We start from the raw sequence: 19,754 nt of genomic DNA on the forward strand, positions 1-19,754 counted from the left end.
ATTAATAACTAGAAAACTGTCAAGTTTAGAAAATGAAATCAGGTATTTCTAGTAAATGACTTTTTCTTTAGTCAGTGAATTTTCTTTTTTTCTATTATTATTATTTTTAATTGTGGTAAAATACACATAAAATTTACCATCTTAAACATTTTTAGTGTACAGTTCAGTGGCATTAAGTACATTCACATTGTGCGACCATTACCACCACTGATCTCCAGAACTCTTTCATCTTGCAAAACTGATGAAAGTACATGAGAATACTCATCAAACAATAAGTCCCCATTTCCCTCTCCCTCCAGCCCCTGGCAACCACCATTCTACTTTCTGTCTTTATGCATTTGACTATTCAAGTGACCTCACATAAGTGCAACCTTACAGTGTTTGTCTTTTTGTGACTGGCTTACCTCACTTAGTATAATGTCTTTAAGCTTCATCCATGTTGTAACATGTGTCAGAGTTTTCTTCCTTTTTGAGGCTAAATCATATCCTATTGCATGTATATACCACATTTTGTTTATCCATTCACCTGTCTGTCACTTAGGTGGCTTCTACCTTTTAGCTATTGTGAATAATATTGCTAAGATCATGGGTATACAAATATCTCTTTGAGACCCGCACTTCAATTCTTTTGGGCATATACCAGAAGTGCAACTGCTGGATCATACAGTAATTCTACTTTTAATTTTTTGAGGAAACTCCATATTGTTCTCCACAGTGGCTGTACCATTTTACATTCCCACCAACAAGGCAAAGGGTTCCAATTTCTCCACATCATGACCAACACTTGTTATTTTCTTTTCTTTTATTTTTCTTTTTTTTTATAGTAGCCATCCTAATGCTTGTGGGGTGATTTGCATTTCCCTAATGTTTAGTCTACTAAGTCACTTTTATCCAAATGTTCAGAGAAACAATATAAAGGTGTTTAGGCTCTATCTCTGAGTTTTCCTTCATAAAAACCCATTCATTCTTCTTTTTTTTAGTTTTGTTTTTAATCTTTTATTTATTTTTTGGTCTGCAATGGGTCTTTGTTGCTGTGCGCAGGCTTTCTCTAGTTGTGGAGAGCAGGGGTTACTCTTCGTTGCAGTGTGCAGGCTTCTCATTGCGGTGGCTTCTCTTGTTGCAGAGCATGGGCTCTAGGCACACAGGCTTCAGTAGCTGCAGCATGCGGGCTCAATAGTTGCGGCACATGGGCTCAGTAGTTGCAGCGTGCAGGCTCTAGGGCGCACAGGCTTCAGTAGCTGTGGTGCGTGGGCTCAGTAGTTGTGGCTTGCAGGCTCTAGAGTGCAAGCTCAGTAGTTGTGGCACTCAGGCTTAGTTGCTCCGCGGCACGTGGGATCTTCCCGGACCAGGGATCGAACCCATGTCCCCTGCACTGGTAGGCGGATTCTTAACCACTGCGCCCCCAGGGAAGTCCCAAAACCCATTCATTCTTAATCCCTGAAACTTATTCCAAGCCCTTTCTCTCTGCCTCATCTTCCATAATAAAGTCAGGATATTATCTACTTCATCCTCTTGCATGTATCCTTTCCAGTATGTATTAATAGAATCTGAGAAGCTTCCTTCCTGATGATGAGGACTTAGGTTGTGGAGGAGAGGCAGGAGGCAGAAAGAAGTGAGTATAAACACATGACTAGAGAAACAGACAATACGAAACCATCCCGATTAAAAAAAAAAAAAAATCAGGGCTTCCCTGGTGGCGCAGTGGTTGAGAGTCCGCCTGCCGATGCAGGGGACGCCGGTTCGTGCCCTGGTCCGGGAAGATCCCACATGCCGCGGAGCGGCTGCGCCCGTGAGCCATGGCCTCTGAGCCTGCGCGTCCAGAGCCTGGGCTCCGCAACAGGAGAGGCCACAGAGTGAGAGGCCCGCGTACCGCAAAAAAAAAAAAAAAAAAAAAAATCAAAGGCCACCATTTCCTACCCAAAAAGTTGAGAAGCTCATCCCAGTAGGAAAATACACATGAATTCACAGAAAGTGAAATACAAGTGATTAATAATAAATATTTGAAACAAGTTCATCATGAGTAACATAAAACACACGAGTAACATTTTTTTCAACTTTCAAAGAAAAAGATTTCCTCAAATAATAATAATCTGCATGCCAATAAGGAAATACAAATGAATATAATCTTTCCCAAAATGAATTTGGTGATTTGTATCTATCAAGAACATTAAAATATTTATCTTTGGGCTTAGAAATGCCACCTCTGGGGAACATTCCTTAGGAAGTCATCAGTAATTGGAAGATTTATATACACAAACTGGAAACAGCCTAAGTATCCAACAATAATAGGGGGACTAGTGAAATGAATTATGGCATATCCAAAGCGTAGAATAATGTGCAGCCACTGAAAACACTTTTGAATAAGTTTAATTACTTGGAAAATGTTCAGATTATATCATTACATAGCAAAAGGCGGCATATAAAACCATATATATATACAGTATGAGCTCATGATACTTGCTTTAAAATAGGAGAGCGAAGAAATTATTAGGAGATCAAGAAACCTGGTTCTAGATGCCTACCTTGTTATTTTAAGCTGTGTCAAGTTAGGTGCCTTTCCTAAATTTTCTATCCTTAGTATCATCTGTAAAATATTGGGAAAATTAATATCTACCACACAGGGCTTATAAGAGGATTATACGATGTAAACCACGTAAAGTAATAAACTCACACTAGGAAATAAATATTAGTTGTTATTTTTTTAATTAAAACTAAAAACTGGAGTCACGTGCAGTAGTCCAACATAAAACAAAACAAATGGTGAGCTCCAAGTTACAACTTCAGACCACATGCCCTGGGTACGCCATCATCCACAGCAGTACCCCAAAAAAGGCAATGTGAGAATCACCATTTTGTATTCAATCAGGCCATAGCACAGGCATTTGGAGAAGTCAATAGAAACTATGATGGCAGGAAAAAGATGACAAAAGAGCTTATGAAACCATTCTTTTAAAAGAGGGGATGTGGGAAAGAAGGGACCAAAGAATAACTTCAGGCATAAAGATTTTCAGGGCATCACTAATACAGAAGGATCCTTGTAATACGAGTGGCAATCTTGCTAACCTCTTATTTTTACAAATAAAAAGAAAGAAAAAATGCCCCCCTATCAACATTAAGTGGCACACTAGTTACTAGCAAACAAAATTTGGAAACTCTGGTATCTTGACTCAAAAGTGCTTAAGAAATAAATCGATCAAATGAAGATGGGAGGGGAAAAAAACAATATAATTTTGAGGGTCATGGCTTTGTAAGAAATAGATGACCAGTAGCTTTAGAAAATCTGGTTTGCTTGGTGATGGAGGAAGGAATGTTAAGTGCGTGTAATAAACATTTAAAATCTTCTATGTACAACATGGACCGAGATTCTAGTGCTCACCAACGAAGTGCTATCAGGTGAGTAAAACAGGTAAAGAAAGCCTGAGGCAGGTGCAGTGATCTCCTATAAAGCCATGCGACTGGTCTGATGATGGAAGAAATTCATCTGAAACTCCATTATCTTGCCAAGGCCACCTGCCCTTCCCCATCACAGAAGACAAAACACTTCTGAAATACCTTTGGGACTGGAATTGAGGAAAAAATCTAACCCTGTCCATGGAGAATTCAAATACTTTCAACAGAAGAGTCATTAAGTGAACTCAGGTTGTTAATTTCATCAGTCCTTGATGACATTAAATCATTTGTGATCATTTAAAGTTATCTCACCTGCCTTCCCCACTATTCTGCTGCCCGTTAAGAGTAATGTCATGTCTTTTATCCACAAATCAACCTATTACAAATAGCTACACTATTGCACCCTGTAAATACAAACCTTTTATTTTGCAAGATAAGAAGGCTGTACCAAAGTTCTGCAGAGAATACCACCCCTTTGATTTTAGGTTGTTTTCCAATGAAACATCCGTTGTAATCCAATTTTTCTACCCCAGTCAGAAACTGTAGGCGTCAACCTGTTTGTGTCTGCCTCTTACACCTCTTACTCTTGCCTCTTACACCAGTCTGGCAAAGCAGGTATCTGTAGTTTTAATCTGAATCACACAATCATGTAACAAGCAAAAAAGGTACATTTATGGAGTTAAACATCCAGGATGGATTGCATGAAAAAAGCATGTTTGTATGCAAGTTGTTCTCAAGTACTCCATCTTGGGCCATTCTGGCTGCTATAACAAAATATCGTAGGCTGGGCGGCTTATTAATAACAGAAATTTCTCTCTCATAGTTCTGGAGACTGGGAAGTCCAAGATCAGGGCACCAGCAGATTTGGTGTATGGGGAAGGCAATCTTCCTGCTTCACAGACAGCCATCCTTTTACTGTGTCCTCATGATGGAAGGGGTGAGGGAGGTCTCTGGGGTCTTTTTTAAAAAGGCACTAATCCCATATATGAGACACCACCCTCATGACCTATTCACTTCCCAAAGTCCCCACTTCCTACTACCATCACCTTGGCATTTGCAACTTATGAATAAGGATCGCCACTTATGGATTTTGAGGACACATGAACATTACAGTCCATTGCACACTCCAGTCTTCTAAAATATATCTGACAATATCAGCCTCCATTACAAGCTACATTATAGGAACATCCTTCAGTTATGAAACACCTGACACCCCACTTTTTCCTGGCAGTCATTCACTCACACCTCCCCTCTCTCCTCTAACCATCAGAAATACATTCTCACTCGTTTTCTCTCTGTCCTCTCCTCTCGTCTCCTCAATGACCTCACCCAGGGCTGCTGCTAAGGCAAAGATATTAAGTAAACGCATGATAAAAATTGACTCACTGGCCAGACATCCCCTCTGATACAATTGAGACACTTGTTCTCTGAGGATTTGGTGGCAGGAGGTCATTATTTGGCTGAATGAGCCAGGTAAGACTGGTATCAGCCTCTGAAGAATGACAGCTCTCACATAGCTTGGCACTTGAAGAAGCAACCTGACAGGAATGAGCTGCTCATTTCTTACCCAGACATCACAAGAGATGCAGATCTACTCTGGGATCCATCTAAAAAAGGTCTGAGGAAAGAGAGCAATTGCTTTCTCTGGAGAATCTTCTTTGTTGGTTATTCTGAAAAATGTGTCGCTATTTGGATCACAAATGATAATAGCCCAAATGATTCTTTTAACTCAAATCATAATTGAAAAATACAAGAAACAAAACCATTATCTAGGATATTTGTATGAAAAAAATCTCTTTATTCTTAGATGACTAATTTCTACCTGCAAAAAAATAACATTTAGCCTGCTTCAAAGTTTCATGAGATAACAATTAGTAAGCTTCAAATATATAGCATCCCTACAGGAATGCGATAACTGGGAAAGTGCAAGCAACCTTGGATTACAAAGGCCATCTGCTTCACTGCATAAATGAGAAAATAAGGCAGAGAGAAATTAGGTGGCTGCCCCAGTGTGAGGTAAGATTGACTAGAATGCGAATGTTCTGATTCTCAATCAGTACTTTCTGCATCTCTCTCCTAAACCCACAAGGGAGAAAATACATTAATGTTATCTTTTGTAACAATAACTCAAAAAATTTTTATTCCCAAATAGAAATTCTGCAGAACTTTAATCCCACATTTATGAATACCATAGCAACACACATTTTTTTAATGAATTTAGAAGAAGCATCTAGTATAACTCCAGAGAATGGCTCACTGTACCTAAACAAGCATTAAATCAAGACAATTCATCAAAGACATGATAATGCTACATTATTCAATAATATTCTGCTCCTTGTCAACAAGCCAACAACATAACAGTATACACTACAATTTTCATTCTAGGAGAAACCATCCCATTATTTTTTAAAAAAACAGATATTTTACTCAGTCAATCAGGTAATATCTATGGTGATCTTTCTGGTCCCTACCCAGAGCTAATTGTAGTTTAAAGACTAATGTAAAAACCACCAGACTTCAGGCTGTTCACAGAATCAGCAAAAAGTCATTGAATTTAGGCTGCTCCATTTTTAACCAATCATGCTGGACATTCATATTGCTGTCCATATGGTACTATAACATGGCATTGCTCTGGCCACCAGTGCCTTCACTGCCAACACCCAAACAGTGGGGGTGAAAACGGGAAAAGCCCAAATGGGCAAAGCCCGATTCAATTAATTCTTCAGTGCTTCTCTTTACAGAGAGAAATACGTAAGACTGAGGAGAATGAATTCAAATTCACAATTTTTGCCTCAACAGGGCATTAAAGACCCCCATTTAATAGAAATCAAGGTCTTGGATAATCAGCTGTTTCATAGATATGTTCTCAGCTCTGAAATAAATGACAGTAGGAGATAAAAGGAATCGAATCCTGGGGGAAAGAAATCCTGGGGGATTTCCCATTACAAATCATTTCATTTTTCAAAGAGATTTACAACCAGCTTTTTAAAATCATGTTATACGTTACAGAATACTGCAAAAGAAAAACATTTACCCACAACATGTTAGAAGGGTACCGAAATTGAGTCATACCACTGCCAACAATATCGCTTGGTTCAGTTATATTGATTCAGGTCCCTGATGGGTGCTGAAATGAAGGCCACAGGTTGGATACCAGAATGTGTCATTTAGGTTTGAGAAGAGAAGAAACATGCAGAACTTGTAATTCTGGATACAACTATACCCTTGGATTTTCTGAGAAGTGAGAGAATCCCGAATGCTTAAAGACAGAGCTGTCACTACTACAGAAAGAAACAGACACCCTTCCAAAAGTCAGTAGCATCCTGTGGTATATGGGCCATACTGGATTATTATGCTGAACATTAATCGTAAACTTTCACTTTCCATACAAGCTATTAAATCACTTCAATTTGGATCAATGGCCTGAAAGAAACCCACCAACTCTCTACATATCAATATGAGGACATTTGCTGTGACTGATGGTTGAAGGCAGCTGACCCCTTTGTGTAAATTCTAAGTCATGGGATTGTGCAAAGGAAGAAAAAAATGTTCAGGAAGAGGAAAAATGAACTTCCAGTTTGCAACCATGAAATTAGCTTTTTTTTTTTTTTAAAGCAGTGAAAGTCAAAGTACAAAGCTATCTCCATTCTCTAACATGCATTTTTTCCAACCAAATGAACAGCCTGGAATCAGCTTTCTCCCACAGGTCAATCGCTGACGTGGTTTTGTTTTCCAAAACATAGGACTACACATCTCTTTCAAAATGCATTAGCCAGCTAAAAGTGAGCCCAGCCAGAAATGATCAGCCAGAATTGATCAGATGTCATTCGGCAACTGTGTGGAACCCCTACTATGAGTCTCCACAGAGCACCCGGCGTTCCCAAGAGGCTCTTTTGGGACAGATTGCAAGGTCAGATATGAGTTCCCATTTTCTGTAAGTAAACATCTGCTCTACAAAGCAACTCTAACCCTGCAAACACAACACACCCACTTTCTCACAGTTAAGTCTCAGCGCTGGAGAGGATCAATGACGTATCTGTGCTAGATTCCAATCATTTCAAAACAGGTCTTTACATCTGTTCCTCTGTGCACGTCAATCTCTGCATGTGAACAGCTGACTTAGTTCTCAAGCAACAATACTGCCCATTGAAAAATACACCTTCCTTAAACAAAAGATACCTTTTGTTCCCATGAAGCATTGTCTGTTGCCATTTCCAGCAACAAATGACACAAAAGACAAATTCTGCCATCCTCAAGAGTGGTTTTGGACAAACAGAAACACCAAAAAACAGAGCAAAAGCTCAAGAAACAAGACCAAGGTGAGTTGGGGGTAGAGGAGAGGTGGAGTGGAAGTGAGAAGTGGAATCTATACTCTGTGATCTAAGAAGTTCAGCCCCTACTGATGAATGGGGGACGGGGGAGGGGAAAGGAATGGGAGGTTGAGGTTTTCAGTTGAGAAAAAGAAGTGTGTTGCTGTCCCGGTTTTGTTTCAATAGCACCCGGAGAGTGCGTGGCAGGCACAATCTAGTTTGGTGACTAAGACTGATTCAGTGAGTAACACAAGTTTGTTTATGACACAAAGGAGCTACCCAACCAAAACCGGCAATTACACAAACAATAATATGTTAATTCTTTTAAATTGTTTGTGTTTGGGTACCAAATTAAAGTTTGTTTATTAAATTTCATAGGAAACATCTATCAATTTAATATCACCATTTTGCAGGCTGCGCACCCGTCCTGGAAAGAAATCGCTAATGGCCCGGAGTCCTGGAAACCTACAAACTACTGTCACCTATTTCCCAGCACTGTGGTCCTGATACTCAGTGTCACTGATGGAAACCAAACAGCGGCCATAAGCCAAGGAGTCCCTGGTGAATTTCTCCAAAGCACAGTCCGGACAAGCCGTGCGCCCGGGTGAAAGCATTTGGAAGCGTGCGCGGTTCCTCTGCCCTCCGGGCCGCGCGTCCGGAACGTTCCTGGCTGTCAGGTGGGTGGCGACAAGGCTCGGCAGGGAAGCGCTGCCTGGCAGCACAGCGTGCCCGCGGGGCGGAGAGGGACCAGCCCGGCAGAGTGTGGCGCGTCCCAAGGCCGGCAGTCGCTCACCTTTGTTCGCCCGCCCTCTCCGCGAGGAGGAGAGCGCGGGCCAGGCAGGAGTGCGGGGGGCTACCCCAGTGCTCCGCAGGCCCTCCCCAGCGCCCCGGAGGAAATCCGGAGGCAAGCCAGAGCCGCTCCGGCTCCCACAACCGCAGCCAGGCTGAGGGGTCAGCAACCCCTTCCCGAACACAAAGGTTGGGAGGCGTAAGCGCGAGTGCTGGGGGCGCGGGTGCGTGCGCCACAGAGCACGCGAGTGTGCGTGTGCGCGCGAGGGTGTGCGTGTGTGTGTGTGTAGGGGGAGGGGAGGAGCGCTCGCGAGGGTGTGCGCGCGAGGGTGTGCGTCTGTGTGTGTGTGTTTGTGTTTGTGTGTGTGTGTGTGTGTGTGTGTAGGGGGAGGGGAGGAGCGCTCCAGCCCGTCTTACCTCTCGAAGATGAGCCGTACCATTAACATGCAGAAGGCCAAGGGGAAGGCGAGATAGAGGTCCTCAGCCTGCGGGAAGGTGGCTTCCTCCGTGTTCTTCAGGTCCGCCCAGGTGACATTGTGAGGGAGCCAAAACCTCTCGTTCCAGAACCAGGCTAAGATTCCTGCCATCTTGCTTTGTCCAGTCCCGTCCTGGGCTCCCGCGGCCCGCCGAGATCTCCGCCACGCAGGGCGCCCGGGGATGCGCGCGCGGCTGGCTAGAGCCTGTGCCGCCGCCGCCGCCTCCTCCGCGGCCGCTGCTCTCGAAGGCTCGCGGCGAGCCCCGGTTTTCTCCTCCCTCTGGCCGCGTTGGGAAAAGGAGCCGCCTCGCCCGTCACATGGCAGCCACGGCCGCTGGCCCTGATTGGCTCGTCCTCGCGTCAAGCAGCCAGGCACACGCGGCCGGCTAGCCCACGCCCCGAGGGCAGGGCGCAGCCGCTGCGCTCAGGGCGCCAGGGCACCGCTCTGGGGAGTGCCGCCCGGCCCCGCGCTCACAGTGCTCTCGAGCGGCGCTTAGGGCAGCGACCTGGGTTCGGCCGCCCGAATCCGTTCCGGCCCCGGGGCTTGCTCGCACATGCTCAGAACGCCGGCTTCTGCCGCGCTGGAGTTTCAGGCGTTTCGGTCGGCTTCCCGTGCGCGTACAGGCGCTGGGGAGGCAGGTAGGGGTCGGGGCGATATTCAGATCCACCCTTGCGCCGAGACAGAACAGCAGAAGGAGAAGTAGGGGGCGCAAAGAGCAAAGGAGGAAGAAATAGCAGGTAAAGAGTCATCCACTCCAGCGCTTGGAGAAGGAGGGGGAAAATCGGGTTCTGGGGCAGGATGGTTTGGCAAGAGGCGTCTGCCTCCACGCCGCGCCCGTCTTTCCCCATCTCTGACCTTCCAGCCTGGTTTTACTCCGCTCGTCACCACAATCCGCGACCCCAGGGAAAAAGGCCCTCTTTTAATTTATGAGGTGGTAAGAGAAATTAGGCACTTAACTGCTGTTTGATAACGATGAGATGATGTTGATGATGATAACAACCGCAGCCTTCTGTAAAACTGCCCCACTAAATGAACCTCTCAGAAGATGGCTCCCGACCCCGTTTTGGCTTGGCCCATGGGTAGTGAACCTGCACTCTGCTACTTGATGGGCTCGTTGTTAACGCCTTTTGCATCGGAAACCTTTAAGGTGTTAAGTCTTTGAGGCCTAACCCAGGCACCTTGACTCCCACGATACGTTTCCTCACTGATAGGGAAACCATGTGTGGATCAATTAGGTGGTACATGCAGAACCTGGTTCCAGGGAATACTTTGTTGATTTTTCTCACAAACGTTCATTTCCTGCCTGGTTCTGCTCGTAAGTTCTACTGGACCCTTCCAAGAGGAAAATAAACAGGCTCTTAATACTTCTTTACCCTCCCTCCCCCTCCAGCTACCACCCTCTTTTCACTCCTTGCCTTTAAAGCGCAACTCTAAAGAACTGCCTATATCTGTTGCTTCCACTCTCTCCCCTGCATTCGCTTTCAAACTTCTGTTTGAGCATTTGCCCCTCTTTGCTGCACTGAATTGTTCAAGGTCACCAATGATCTCCATGCTGCTAAACCCAAAGGTCAGTTCTCAACACCTCTTATCAGTAGCATTTGGCCAAGTTTGTCAGTAGCTGCCTTTTGAAACACTTTCTTATCTTGATTTCCAGAATCCACATTCTTTCTGGTTTTCCTCCTACCTCATGACCGCTTTTGCTGAATCTCCTTTCTGGTTACTCCTCACTCCTTAAAGTTGGTGTGGCCTAGGAGTCAGTCTTTTGTCCTCTTCACTTTTCCATCTGTGTTCATTCACTTGGTGATCTTCTCCAGTCCCATAGCTTTCAATGCCATCTGTGTGGCGTTCAGTGTCATAGTGATTGCTCCCAAATTTGTATCTCTAGCCATGAACTTCTCCTTGAACTTCAGCCTAAGTCCACTATCAAGTCAACTACTCCACTTGGATGTCTAAAAGCCATTTCCTGTCCAAACTACTAATCTTCCCCCTAATTTTTTCCCCCTCCTGTCTGGAGTCACCTTTTTTCCTTTTCTCTCTCATATCTCCTTTATAATCCATCACGTATCCTGTCACTTCCATCTTTAAACCGGAATGACACCATCTCTCACCACTTCTTCTGCAACCATCTTGGTCCAAACCACCACCATTTCTCTTCCGAGTTACCCTAGTAGCCTCCTAGCTCCCAACTTCAACACTTGTCCCTCTACAGTCTATTCTCAGCCCATGTGATCCAGTTGAAATGTAGTAAAATCATTTCTGTGCTTAAAACCATACTGCTTCCCCATTCCTCCTCAGTTGGAAGCCAAAGTCATTTCAGTGACCAAAGATGTGGCCCCATGTTACCTCTCTGACCTCATCTGTTCTCCTCTCTCATTTCCCTGTCCCTTACTCAGTGTGCTTTCATCACACTGGCCTCCCTGCCCTTCCAGCAAAACACCCAGCATGCCTTCGGGCCTTTGTACTTGCTTTGCTCTGTCTCTGGAACTTTTCCCTCAAGTATCCATGTCCACTCTTTCTATAATGCCACTCACTCGGTAAAGCCTTCCCTCGACACCCTGGTTAATCTATAATTGTCACTCCCCACCCCTACTCTTCCTAATCAACTTTCTTGCTTTGTTTCCCTCCAAAGCATTTATCACCATCTAACACAATTTATTTTTTACTTTTTTTTCAATTGGTCTCCCCACACGCACTAAAATGTAAGCTTCTGAAAGTGAAAGATTTGTGTCTATAGCTGTTTTATCCCTAGCACTTAAAATAGTGCCAGCACATAGTAGGTACTCAATAAACTATTGAATTAATGAATCAACACTATTCTAACCTCACAAAAATCTCTAGGAGAGGAAAAAATCTGAATAAATAATAGTGTTAAATGTTTATAAATTCATGTGAAGAATAGTGTGGGCATAAAGAAGGGCTTCATCAGTTCTAAGGTGGGGTAGGGGTGGTGTCCTTGAAGTGGGTTCATCAGGGAGTAGTTCATCACCATCCTCATTTGAGACCATGCACCCAACTGCTCATTGTTACTGGTGACTTTCCGGGAAAATGCCTTGACACCAAATGCATTCTAGTAGGCCACAGAGAGGAGTTCTGTTAAGGTCTCTTGCCACCTTTGTGGCAAAAGGTCATGTCATGGTGGACCCTGGCCTTCTGGACCAGGCAGACCCCCTCCATGGCTGCCACTGGTCCCTCATGTCACTCTCATGTATGACTGTATGACCTGACAGGACCTTGCCTTCTCTGCTTTCCCGAAAGGCCCACTATGTGCGCACACACACACACACACACACACACACACACACACACACACACACACACATATGAGGAAGTGTTGGTGACTTAATGCCCTGGGACCTGAACTTTGATCCTGGGCAATGGAAGCCAGTGGTACATTTTCATTCTTTTCCCTCCCCTGCCCTGGGACACACACAGTAGCTTCAAACAGCCTCTCTGAAACTGTCCTGTGATACACAGCGCTCAGCTTATTTCAAAACTGTGGCCAGCTCAGGAATTGCCTTGTATTTCCTCTCTTTCTCTGTCTCGCTCTCCATTTCTTTCATTCCTACTTCCCTGAAATTACACCTCCCTGGAAATGCTCTTTTTTTCTAGAGAAGCCAAACTAAGATCATGTTCCTCTCCTATTCATCAACTCTGAGAAGGTGGTGAGATTTCAGGAACATTTTGAAAGATAGCTTTTGTTGGACCCTGGAAAGAGAACTCACGGCTTATCTGTGAATCTTGCACAAATCACTTAGTTTCTAAGAGCATGTTAACACCCTCCTGCGTAAGTTGCAAGTACCTGTCTTGCCTATGTCACCTGGCTATCCTGAGGCTCACGTGAGATAATATATGGGAAAGGGCTCGTAAACTCTTAATAACCTCTGTACACATGCACAGTGCATGTTTTGTTTTGCTTTTTTTTTTTTTTTTTTTTGCAGTAAGTGGGCCTCTCACTGTTGTGGCCTCTTCCGTTGCGGAGCACAGGCTCCGGACGCGCAGGCCCAGCGGCCATGGCTCACGGGCCCAGCCGCTCCGCGGCATGTGGGATCTTCCCGGACCGGGGCATGAACCCGTGTCCCCTGCATCGGCAGGCGGACTCCCAACCACTGCGCCACCAGGGAAGCCCTGTTTTGCTTTTTTATGAAAAACAATGGATGAGCAAGTGAAGCACATCTGTTGGCCAGATTTACAATCTTCAGTTACTTCCTTGTTTTCACACCTTGGGACTGTATTCATTTAGAAGGCCATATTTTTAAAGCAATACTATCTTAAAATGGAATTTATGCAGAAAACAACAGGCAAGATAGTGAAGGATATGGAAATCTTGAGGAGACATTTAGTATACATGTTAAGAGCACTAACTTTGGAGTTTTACAAAATGTAGGTTTAAGTGCTAGCTTAGCCAATAATAGCCTATTCTTCCTTAGAAAAAGTTCTTAATTACTTAACCTTTTAAAATCTCAGTTTCTTCACACGTACAAAAGGAATAATACTATTTACCACATGGGGTTAAGGTAGGATTTAAGTGAGATCATGTAAAGTGTTTAACAATTATATGGAGGTGGTTACCATTATTATTATGTACTGTCGCAATGTGGTGAAAATTCCATTGTTTCAGGGGAAGAAGGATCAGACTCTGCTGGGATAATTTACCTTCACGGCAGGCTGAGCCTTTCACATTTGAGGATGAGCAGGCCTTTACTTCTGAGATTAGTGGAATTAGCTTTCACTCAGCAGAGGAAGTGAGGATGATGTCAGGAAGGGAGAGACAGGGGAGTGGAGGGAGATTTCAGAAGCCTGTGCACCCTGCGTGAGATTCTTCCTGATGTTTTTGCTGCTAAGCTGCCATAACGTATTAGACACAAACTGCTGAAAACCAGTGATGTTTGGAAGAAACTTGTAAAGACACCAAGTTTTGATATAAGCGGCTTGTACGAACATGAAAGCCGGAGGATGTAAGCCGAAAAGAATTTGAAAAATTGTGGAGATGTATTTTAAATCTCAAGAGGTCAAGAAACTGGAATTTGAGTCAGGTGTTAAGCAGCCGGTGTAGTCCACAAGGATAGCTGTATCCAGTCACCCTGTGGACCATGGCAGAAACTAGGGGAAAGAAGATTCTTGGGAGGCCTGATATGTACGTTCCAAGATTGGAAGGGCTGTCAGGTGGGGGCAGTTTGACTTGATCTGTGCGGATCTAGAGGGCAGAACTTGGGATAATTGGCTTAAATATCTGCAAGGCTAATTTTATCTCGGTAGAAGAAATATGCAAAGCTGGCCAAAAATGAATCAACAGTCTCATCAAGCAGGGAACTTCCTATCATGGGAAGTGTTCAGGCAGGAGTCTACCTGTTAGATATGTTGGGAAAGCATGCCTGTCTGAAACTGACTTGGAAATGGATGCCTTCTAAGCTCCCTTTAGTACTTTGGAGCTAACAGAAAACACTATTTGGAGAAGAATCTGCCTTGCCCTATGAATTTTTGCAGTTGGAAGAAGACATGAGGCAATGCCCTAATACTTTAGGACCTCTTCCGTACTAAATTTCTATTCTCTTAGAGGGGAGAGGGAAGAGGGAAGAAGGAGTGAAGGAAGAGGAAAGAAAGAAACAGAAGGTAATTACCGTGGGACAGAAATACATTCAAAAGTTAGAAAGAGAAATTTAAAAGTCCAAAATAATAGATCACTTCTTGCTAAAATGTTCTGATAAAGCCTAAAAGGGCTTTGTCAGAGTATGTTGCTAGCTGCCTGCAGGATCCCAGTTGAAAACAAAATCAAAGGACTTAGGCCACATGGTTATATTGGCAGAATCTGTTAGTTACCGGCTTCCATCCCTAGCACTTTGAACATTTTTCTGTGCTGTTTTTAGTAGTGGGAAATTAGACATCAGAAATTACTCTGTTATATGCTATTTGAGAACTGATACTACCTCAGATGACTGTGTTCTTCCTTTCCTTAATTAGTTGTTAGAGTTTAAGTTCATTCTCGTGTGGATCTAAGAAGGAGGGTAGAATTTCAAAGATAACCTTTCCATGCAATCATTTAGTTTTGCCTTCAGAACTGCATCTAAGGCAAATGTTCACGTCCATGTCTAAAATAATCATTACCAGGAAATCTCAGTATATATTAAATTAAACTCTACATGCTCATATTTGGAAAGTACACATAGTTTTAAAAGTTTTTCCCTTTGAATTAAAAAATATGTAAATCTGCATAATAACCAAACAGATCAGCCCTCTTTCATTGTTAAATTAAGTGCAGAGTAGATACCTAGATAGGAGAATCATATCGTAAATATTCCAAGGAATTAATTCATCTCATTTAATTGAATTTGAGACCAATAAATTGTAATACCTTCTGCTGCCCTAATTACATGTGACATTGTAAGCAATCAGCTCCCTGTGATGGATGTGTCTAGGCTGCTATGTTTCTATTTGTCTCACATTTTTATGATCCCTAAATTCACTTAAACTTTAAAATGCAATTAAAATACAGCATAATCGTGCTTCCCTGGTGGCGCAGTGGTTGAGAATCTGCCTGCTAATGCAGGGGACACGGGTTCGAGCCCTGGTCTGGGAGGAGCCCACATGCCGCGGAGCAACTAGGCCCGTGAGCCACAACTACTGAGCCTGCGCGTCTGGAGCCTATGCTCGGCAACAAGAGGCCGCGATAGTGAGAGGCCCGCGCACCGCGATGAAGAGTGGCCCCCGCTTGCCACAACTAGAGAAAGCCCTCGCACAGAAACGAAGACCCAACACAGCAAAAATAAATTAATTAATTAATAAACTCCTACCCCCAACATCTTCTTTAAAAATATATATATATATACAGCATAATCAAGATTGAGAAAAAACAAGCTTTCAGAAGTCTACACAGATATGAGTTATGAGAAGATTTAGGTACTCTGATTTCACCAGCCATATATTTTTCAGAAGGCCTCCCCAGTGGTTGCCACAGAATTATTAACAAAATCCAGCGGCCCTGGAGCTTCCTAATGCTTGTGAATGATTTGGCTTAAAGGTTTTTGCAGTCCTCATTTGCATTGTAAAATGGACTTCAGCTCTAAGTTTAAGGAGAAGTTTTAGAAGCTTTGACATGGCAAGATGCCATGAGAATATTTTCCCTGTGGGGAAATGAAACTCAAATGTGCTAATTAAGGGTACTTAATATCCCTCAAAATTAATTCTTTGTTACCTGCAGTGGTTTAATTATTCCCTTATGGAAAGCTCAGAAATGCCCTGAATCTTTAAATAGCAGTGGGCTGCTTGATTCTGAGTCAACATCCACTTTGAAGATATTTCTTCTACTTGTTGGCTACAGCGGTGGCCAAAGAGAGGAAGATTTTTCGATGTCACAATAAAACAGTAAGACAAATTTTCCCTGGTGGTTTGCGAAATCAGCTTCATTAATATCATCATCCCTCACATGAGAGAACCTTCCAGAAAAAAAATGTATAGCAATAAAAATGAAAAGAGGGAAAGAGCTACAGTTAAACATCAGGCAATTCTAAGCTCTGACCACCAGAAGCAGTCAGCCAGCGCTGACACTTTCCCCACTAGCAGCCTGCCCTTTCCAGAAAAGCAAAAATCAGATGTCCTCAGAAGATTTTGGTTGAACTGAGAGAGAACTAACCATATACAAGGCTGTTTATCTTGAGAAATAAACTTGAGTGTTATCAAGGTAACTGTTGTTTCTCCTGGAATTCTTCTTGAATCAGGTATCCCCATGTAGCTATGGGACACACTAAAAAGCTCTAAATGTAGGTACATGTCTTGAGTTCAAATGTCACTTCCTCTGGTAGCCAACTCTGACCACCCAATCTAAAGCTGCTGCCCAGTCACTCTGTCACATCCCCCACGTACAGTCTTCCCATCACTCACAGCCATCTGATATCTTCTTGTGGGTTTACTTATCTACCAGTTTGTTCCTGTCATCCCACCTCAAACGTGCATTCTGGGAGAGCAGGGCCCTGGCCATCCTTGTCACTGCTGTACCCCAAGCTTTGAGCAGCCTTTGGGTCATGATGGCTGTTCAGTAAATCATTGTTAAAGGAGGGGAGCGTAGATTTTTTTTTTTTAATGTCAAACCCCTCTAACAATCAAAAAAAGATTTATTCTGGAGCCTGAGCTAGGAAAGGAGCTGGATATCCTGTGGCAGCAACCTGGAATCCGTGAATTTAATCAGGATAATGTGCGAGGACCCAAGTCCCCTGCACACATCCAAACCTCTGCACTGAAGCTGTCCGCTCAAGCGAGTTTGACCAGAATCAGTCAATCAATTGATCACTTGGCAGGACTTGCAGGGTTACTCATTCTCTTGGGCTGGAATGTTGTCAGCTTAACTCTCATCTATCTCCTCCCTCTGGAGCGGTCAGTGAATCTCTGGAACTCTCGGTCTAACCCCATTTTGACCTACATTTGATAAGGTCAAGTGTGAGGCATTTCTTAAACTTAGGAAAACTAGGCCAAATGCCCTGCACAGACCCTGGGCCTACCTGTGTCCTAATGTACACCTGTACTTCTGCTACTTCTCTCCTCTTAATTTTGTTTGGGCCACAGAACCAAGGAGTTCATTCCACTGGGCTGGTGAACAGTTTACATAGGAGTGCATGTATGTATTACCTCCTCAATTAATCTTAACTTACCCAAACATATAGATATGGTTTTCTGTGCCTTCACTACCCCCTTAATTTAGTCTCTAACCAATAACTCTTTTGAGGGGTTAACTAACCTTCAAGCTGCAGGCCAGAGCTACACAGCACCTGCGGGGAAACATAGTAGCTTGTGTGGAATTAGACCATTTGTAAATTGTAGTCAGTTTGAAAAGAGAAAATTTCATTGAGTCAAAAAGCCTGCTTTATCTCCTTGCAAGATTTGATATTCGAGCAGGAGGTACAGATAGAGTCATTTGCTCAGGCCTTCCAAGGTTACCCACGGTAAAGAGACAATACGGTCAGGGCAGACATCGATTTTCTGGATTTCAGACCATCCTCAGAAATACTCGTTAACACAACTCTTCATAGATCCCAATGAAGAAGACCTCTTCTCAGTATCAAAAGGGAATAACAAATCATTTGGAAAAACTTCATGTCTTAAGCTTCAAGTAATGGGAATTTGTTTCAATTCTTGCAGGCTAAAAATATGAACAAACACCACTGAAAAGGCCTAGAAAAAAAGGCCCTAATGGTGAAGTAACATTTTTCCCATCTTGCTGTCTTTTCCCAGGTCACCTTCAGACAAGGGGCGGATTTCCTCCCACATGCATTCTTCCCCCTTGCAAAGCTTTGCCCTCTCCAGGAATGACCCATGGTCAACATTTGGCCTCTGCTTGAGAATTTAAGGACAAATCTCAGCCTTCCTTTTCCTGCACCATTAGAAAATGTCTGAGTAACATGAGAGCCATCCAAAAGACAAAGCCACCAATATCCAACTCAAGGAAACAAAATAAAACCTGAAGATTTTGGCAAGGTGTCCATGGATTTCTGCCCAATGCATCTGGCCTTCCCTTTGGTCTGCCCCAACCAGCTGGGCAGTAAAAGAGGTGGATCCGGAAGACTCATCCATTGGAGGGAATACAGGGCCTGCCTGGTATCTGAAACACCTACGCAATCTGCCGCTACTCTGTGCAAGAGCCTCTGCCTGGCTCTCCTTGTCTACAGGACAAATCCAGACTCCTTCACAGGTAAGCAGGGCCCACAAGTTGACTTTCCATCTCTCTTTCCTAATCCAACAGTTCACTTTCCATCTCTTTTTCCTAATCCAAATCGTTGAACTTTGTACCCATCCCGACAACTCAACCTTCCTCTCTCACACGTGTACTTACAAGTTTTTTTCTTCTTCATATTATTTCCTCCTGTTTAGAATGCCTTTCCCTTTCTTCTCTACCCATCAAAATTGTAGTTGTAAGCTAACTTCTGTCTCAAAAACCACCTTCTGAAATTTAGATCACATCAGAATTAGAACGAATCCCTCCCTACCTGGGGTTAACGTTGGGCATTCCACCAGGCAGGTTGTCTTTTCTCTTGAACCACTGGCTCCTTTAGGGCAGAACTAGTTCTTATTTCATCGCTATTGCCCCAGGGCCTAGCAGGGATTTTTGCACATAGCAGGTATTTAATAAAGTTTGGTCTAATTGTATTTCTTAGGAGAACAGCCTCTAACAGCTAACTTAGGGTGGGAGACAGTTGATAGGAATTGTTAAGAGTTCAGGAGTAAGAATGAAGTTCACCTGTAAATCCCAGCTTCACTTCTTACAAGCTGTATGGCCTTGGAACTAATTAAATCTTTAAGCCTGAGTTTCCTCATCTGAAAAAAATGGGGTATATTTACATCTGTAATACATAGAAGTATTCACCTCATCTAGCTATTGGAAGAACTAGATAAACACGTTTAGCATGATGCCTAGCACTTGGTAAGAATTCAATACGTGTTACTTCTCCCCTCCTGCCTCTCCCCTCCCCCGTTCTCCTCCTTTGCTTCATTACTACTCCTCTTGCTATCTTAATACCATAAGGGGAAGGCCAGCTGTGGACTATAAACCTGGTTACCTCTCCCACAGCTGGGCTCCGTCTCTAGGCTATGTCTTAGGAAGACTTTTCCTTCTTGCAAAGAATACTGTAACTGTCAACGAAATATGGCCTTGTTATCTTGGAGTGGAGAGAATTTGTCTTTGGGTTAACCCCTCTTTTGTTTGAGAAAACGACCTCACTAGCTCTTTGAGACATACAAATGAAAAGTAAATGTCTACCCATTGTTTGGCTAGAAACCGTGAGGTCACCAATCATTGGAAGACCCA

The 19,754-nt window shown here is 43.5% G+C and overlaps 1 protein-coding gene across 2 annotated transcripts in view; it reads right to left on the reverse strand.

Moving 5' to 3' along the window:
* The window catches only part of CERS6 (ceramide synthase 6), a 318,459-nt gene extending 309,234 nt beyond the window's left edge, over positions 1–9,225 (reverse strand). For both annotated transcript variants that reach the window (XM_060152714.1, XM_060152713.1), the window contains exon 1: positions 8,907–9,225. In XM_060152714.1, coding sequence (XP_060008697.1) covers positions 8,907–9,076 — 170 coding nt within the window. In that variant the 5' untranslated portion in view covers positions 9,077–9,225. The remainder of the gene's footprint in view (positions 1–8,906) is intronic.
* Between the last annotated feature and the right edge of the window lie 10,529 nt (positions 9,226–19,754).

This window comes from Lagenorhynchus albirostris, chromosome 6 (assembly GCF_949774975.1).
Source record: "Lagenorhynchus albirostris chromosome 6, mLagAlb1.1, whole genome shotgun sequence".
NCBI classification, from domain to species: Eukaryota; Metazoa; Chordata; class Mammalia; order Artiodactyla; family Delphinidae; genus Lagenorhynchus; species Lagenorhynchus albirostris.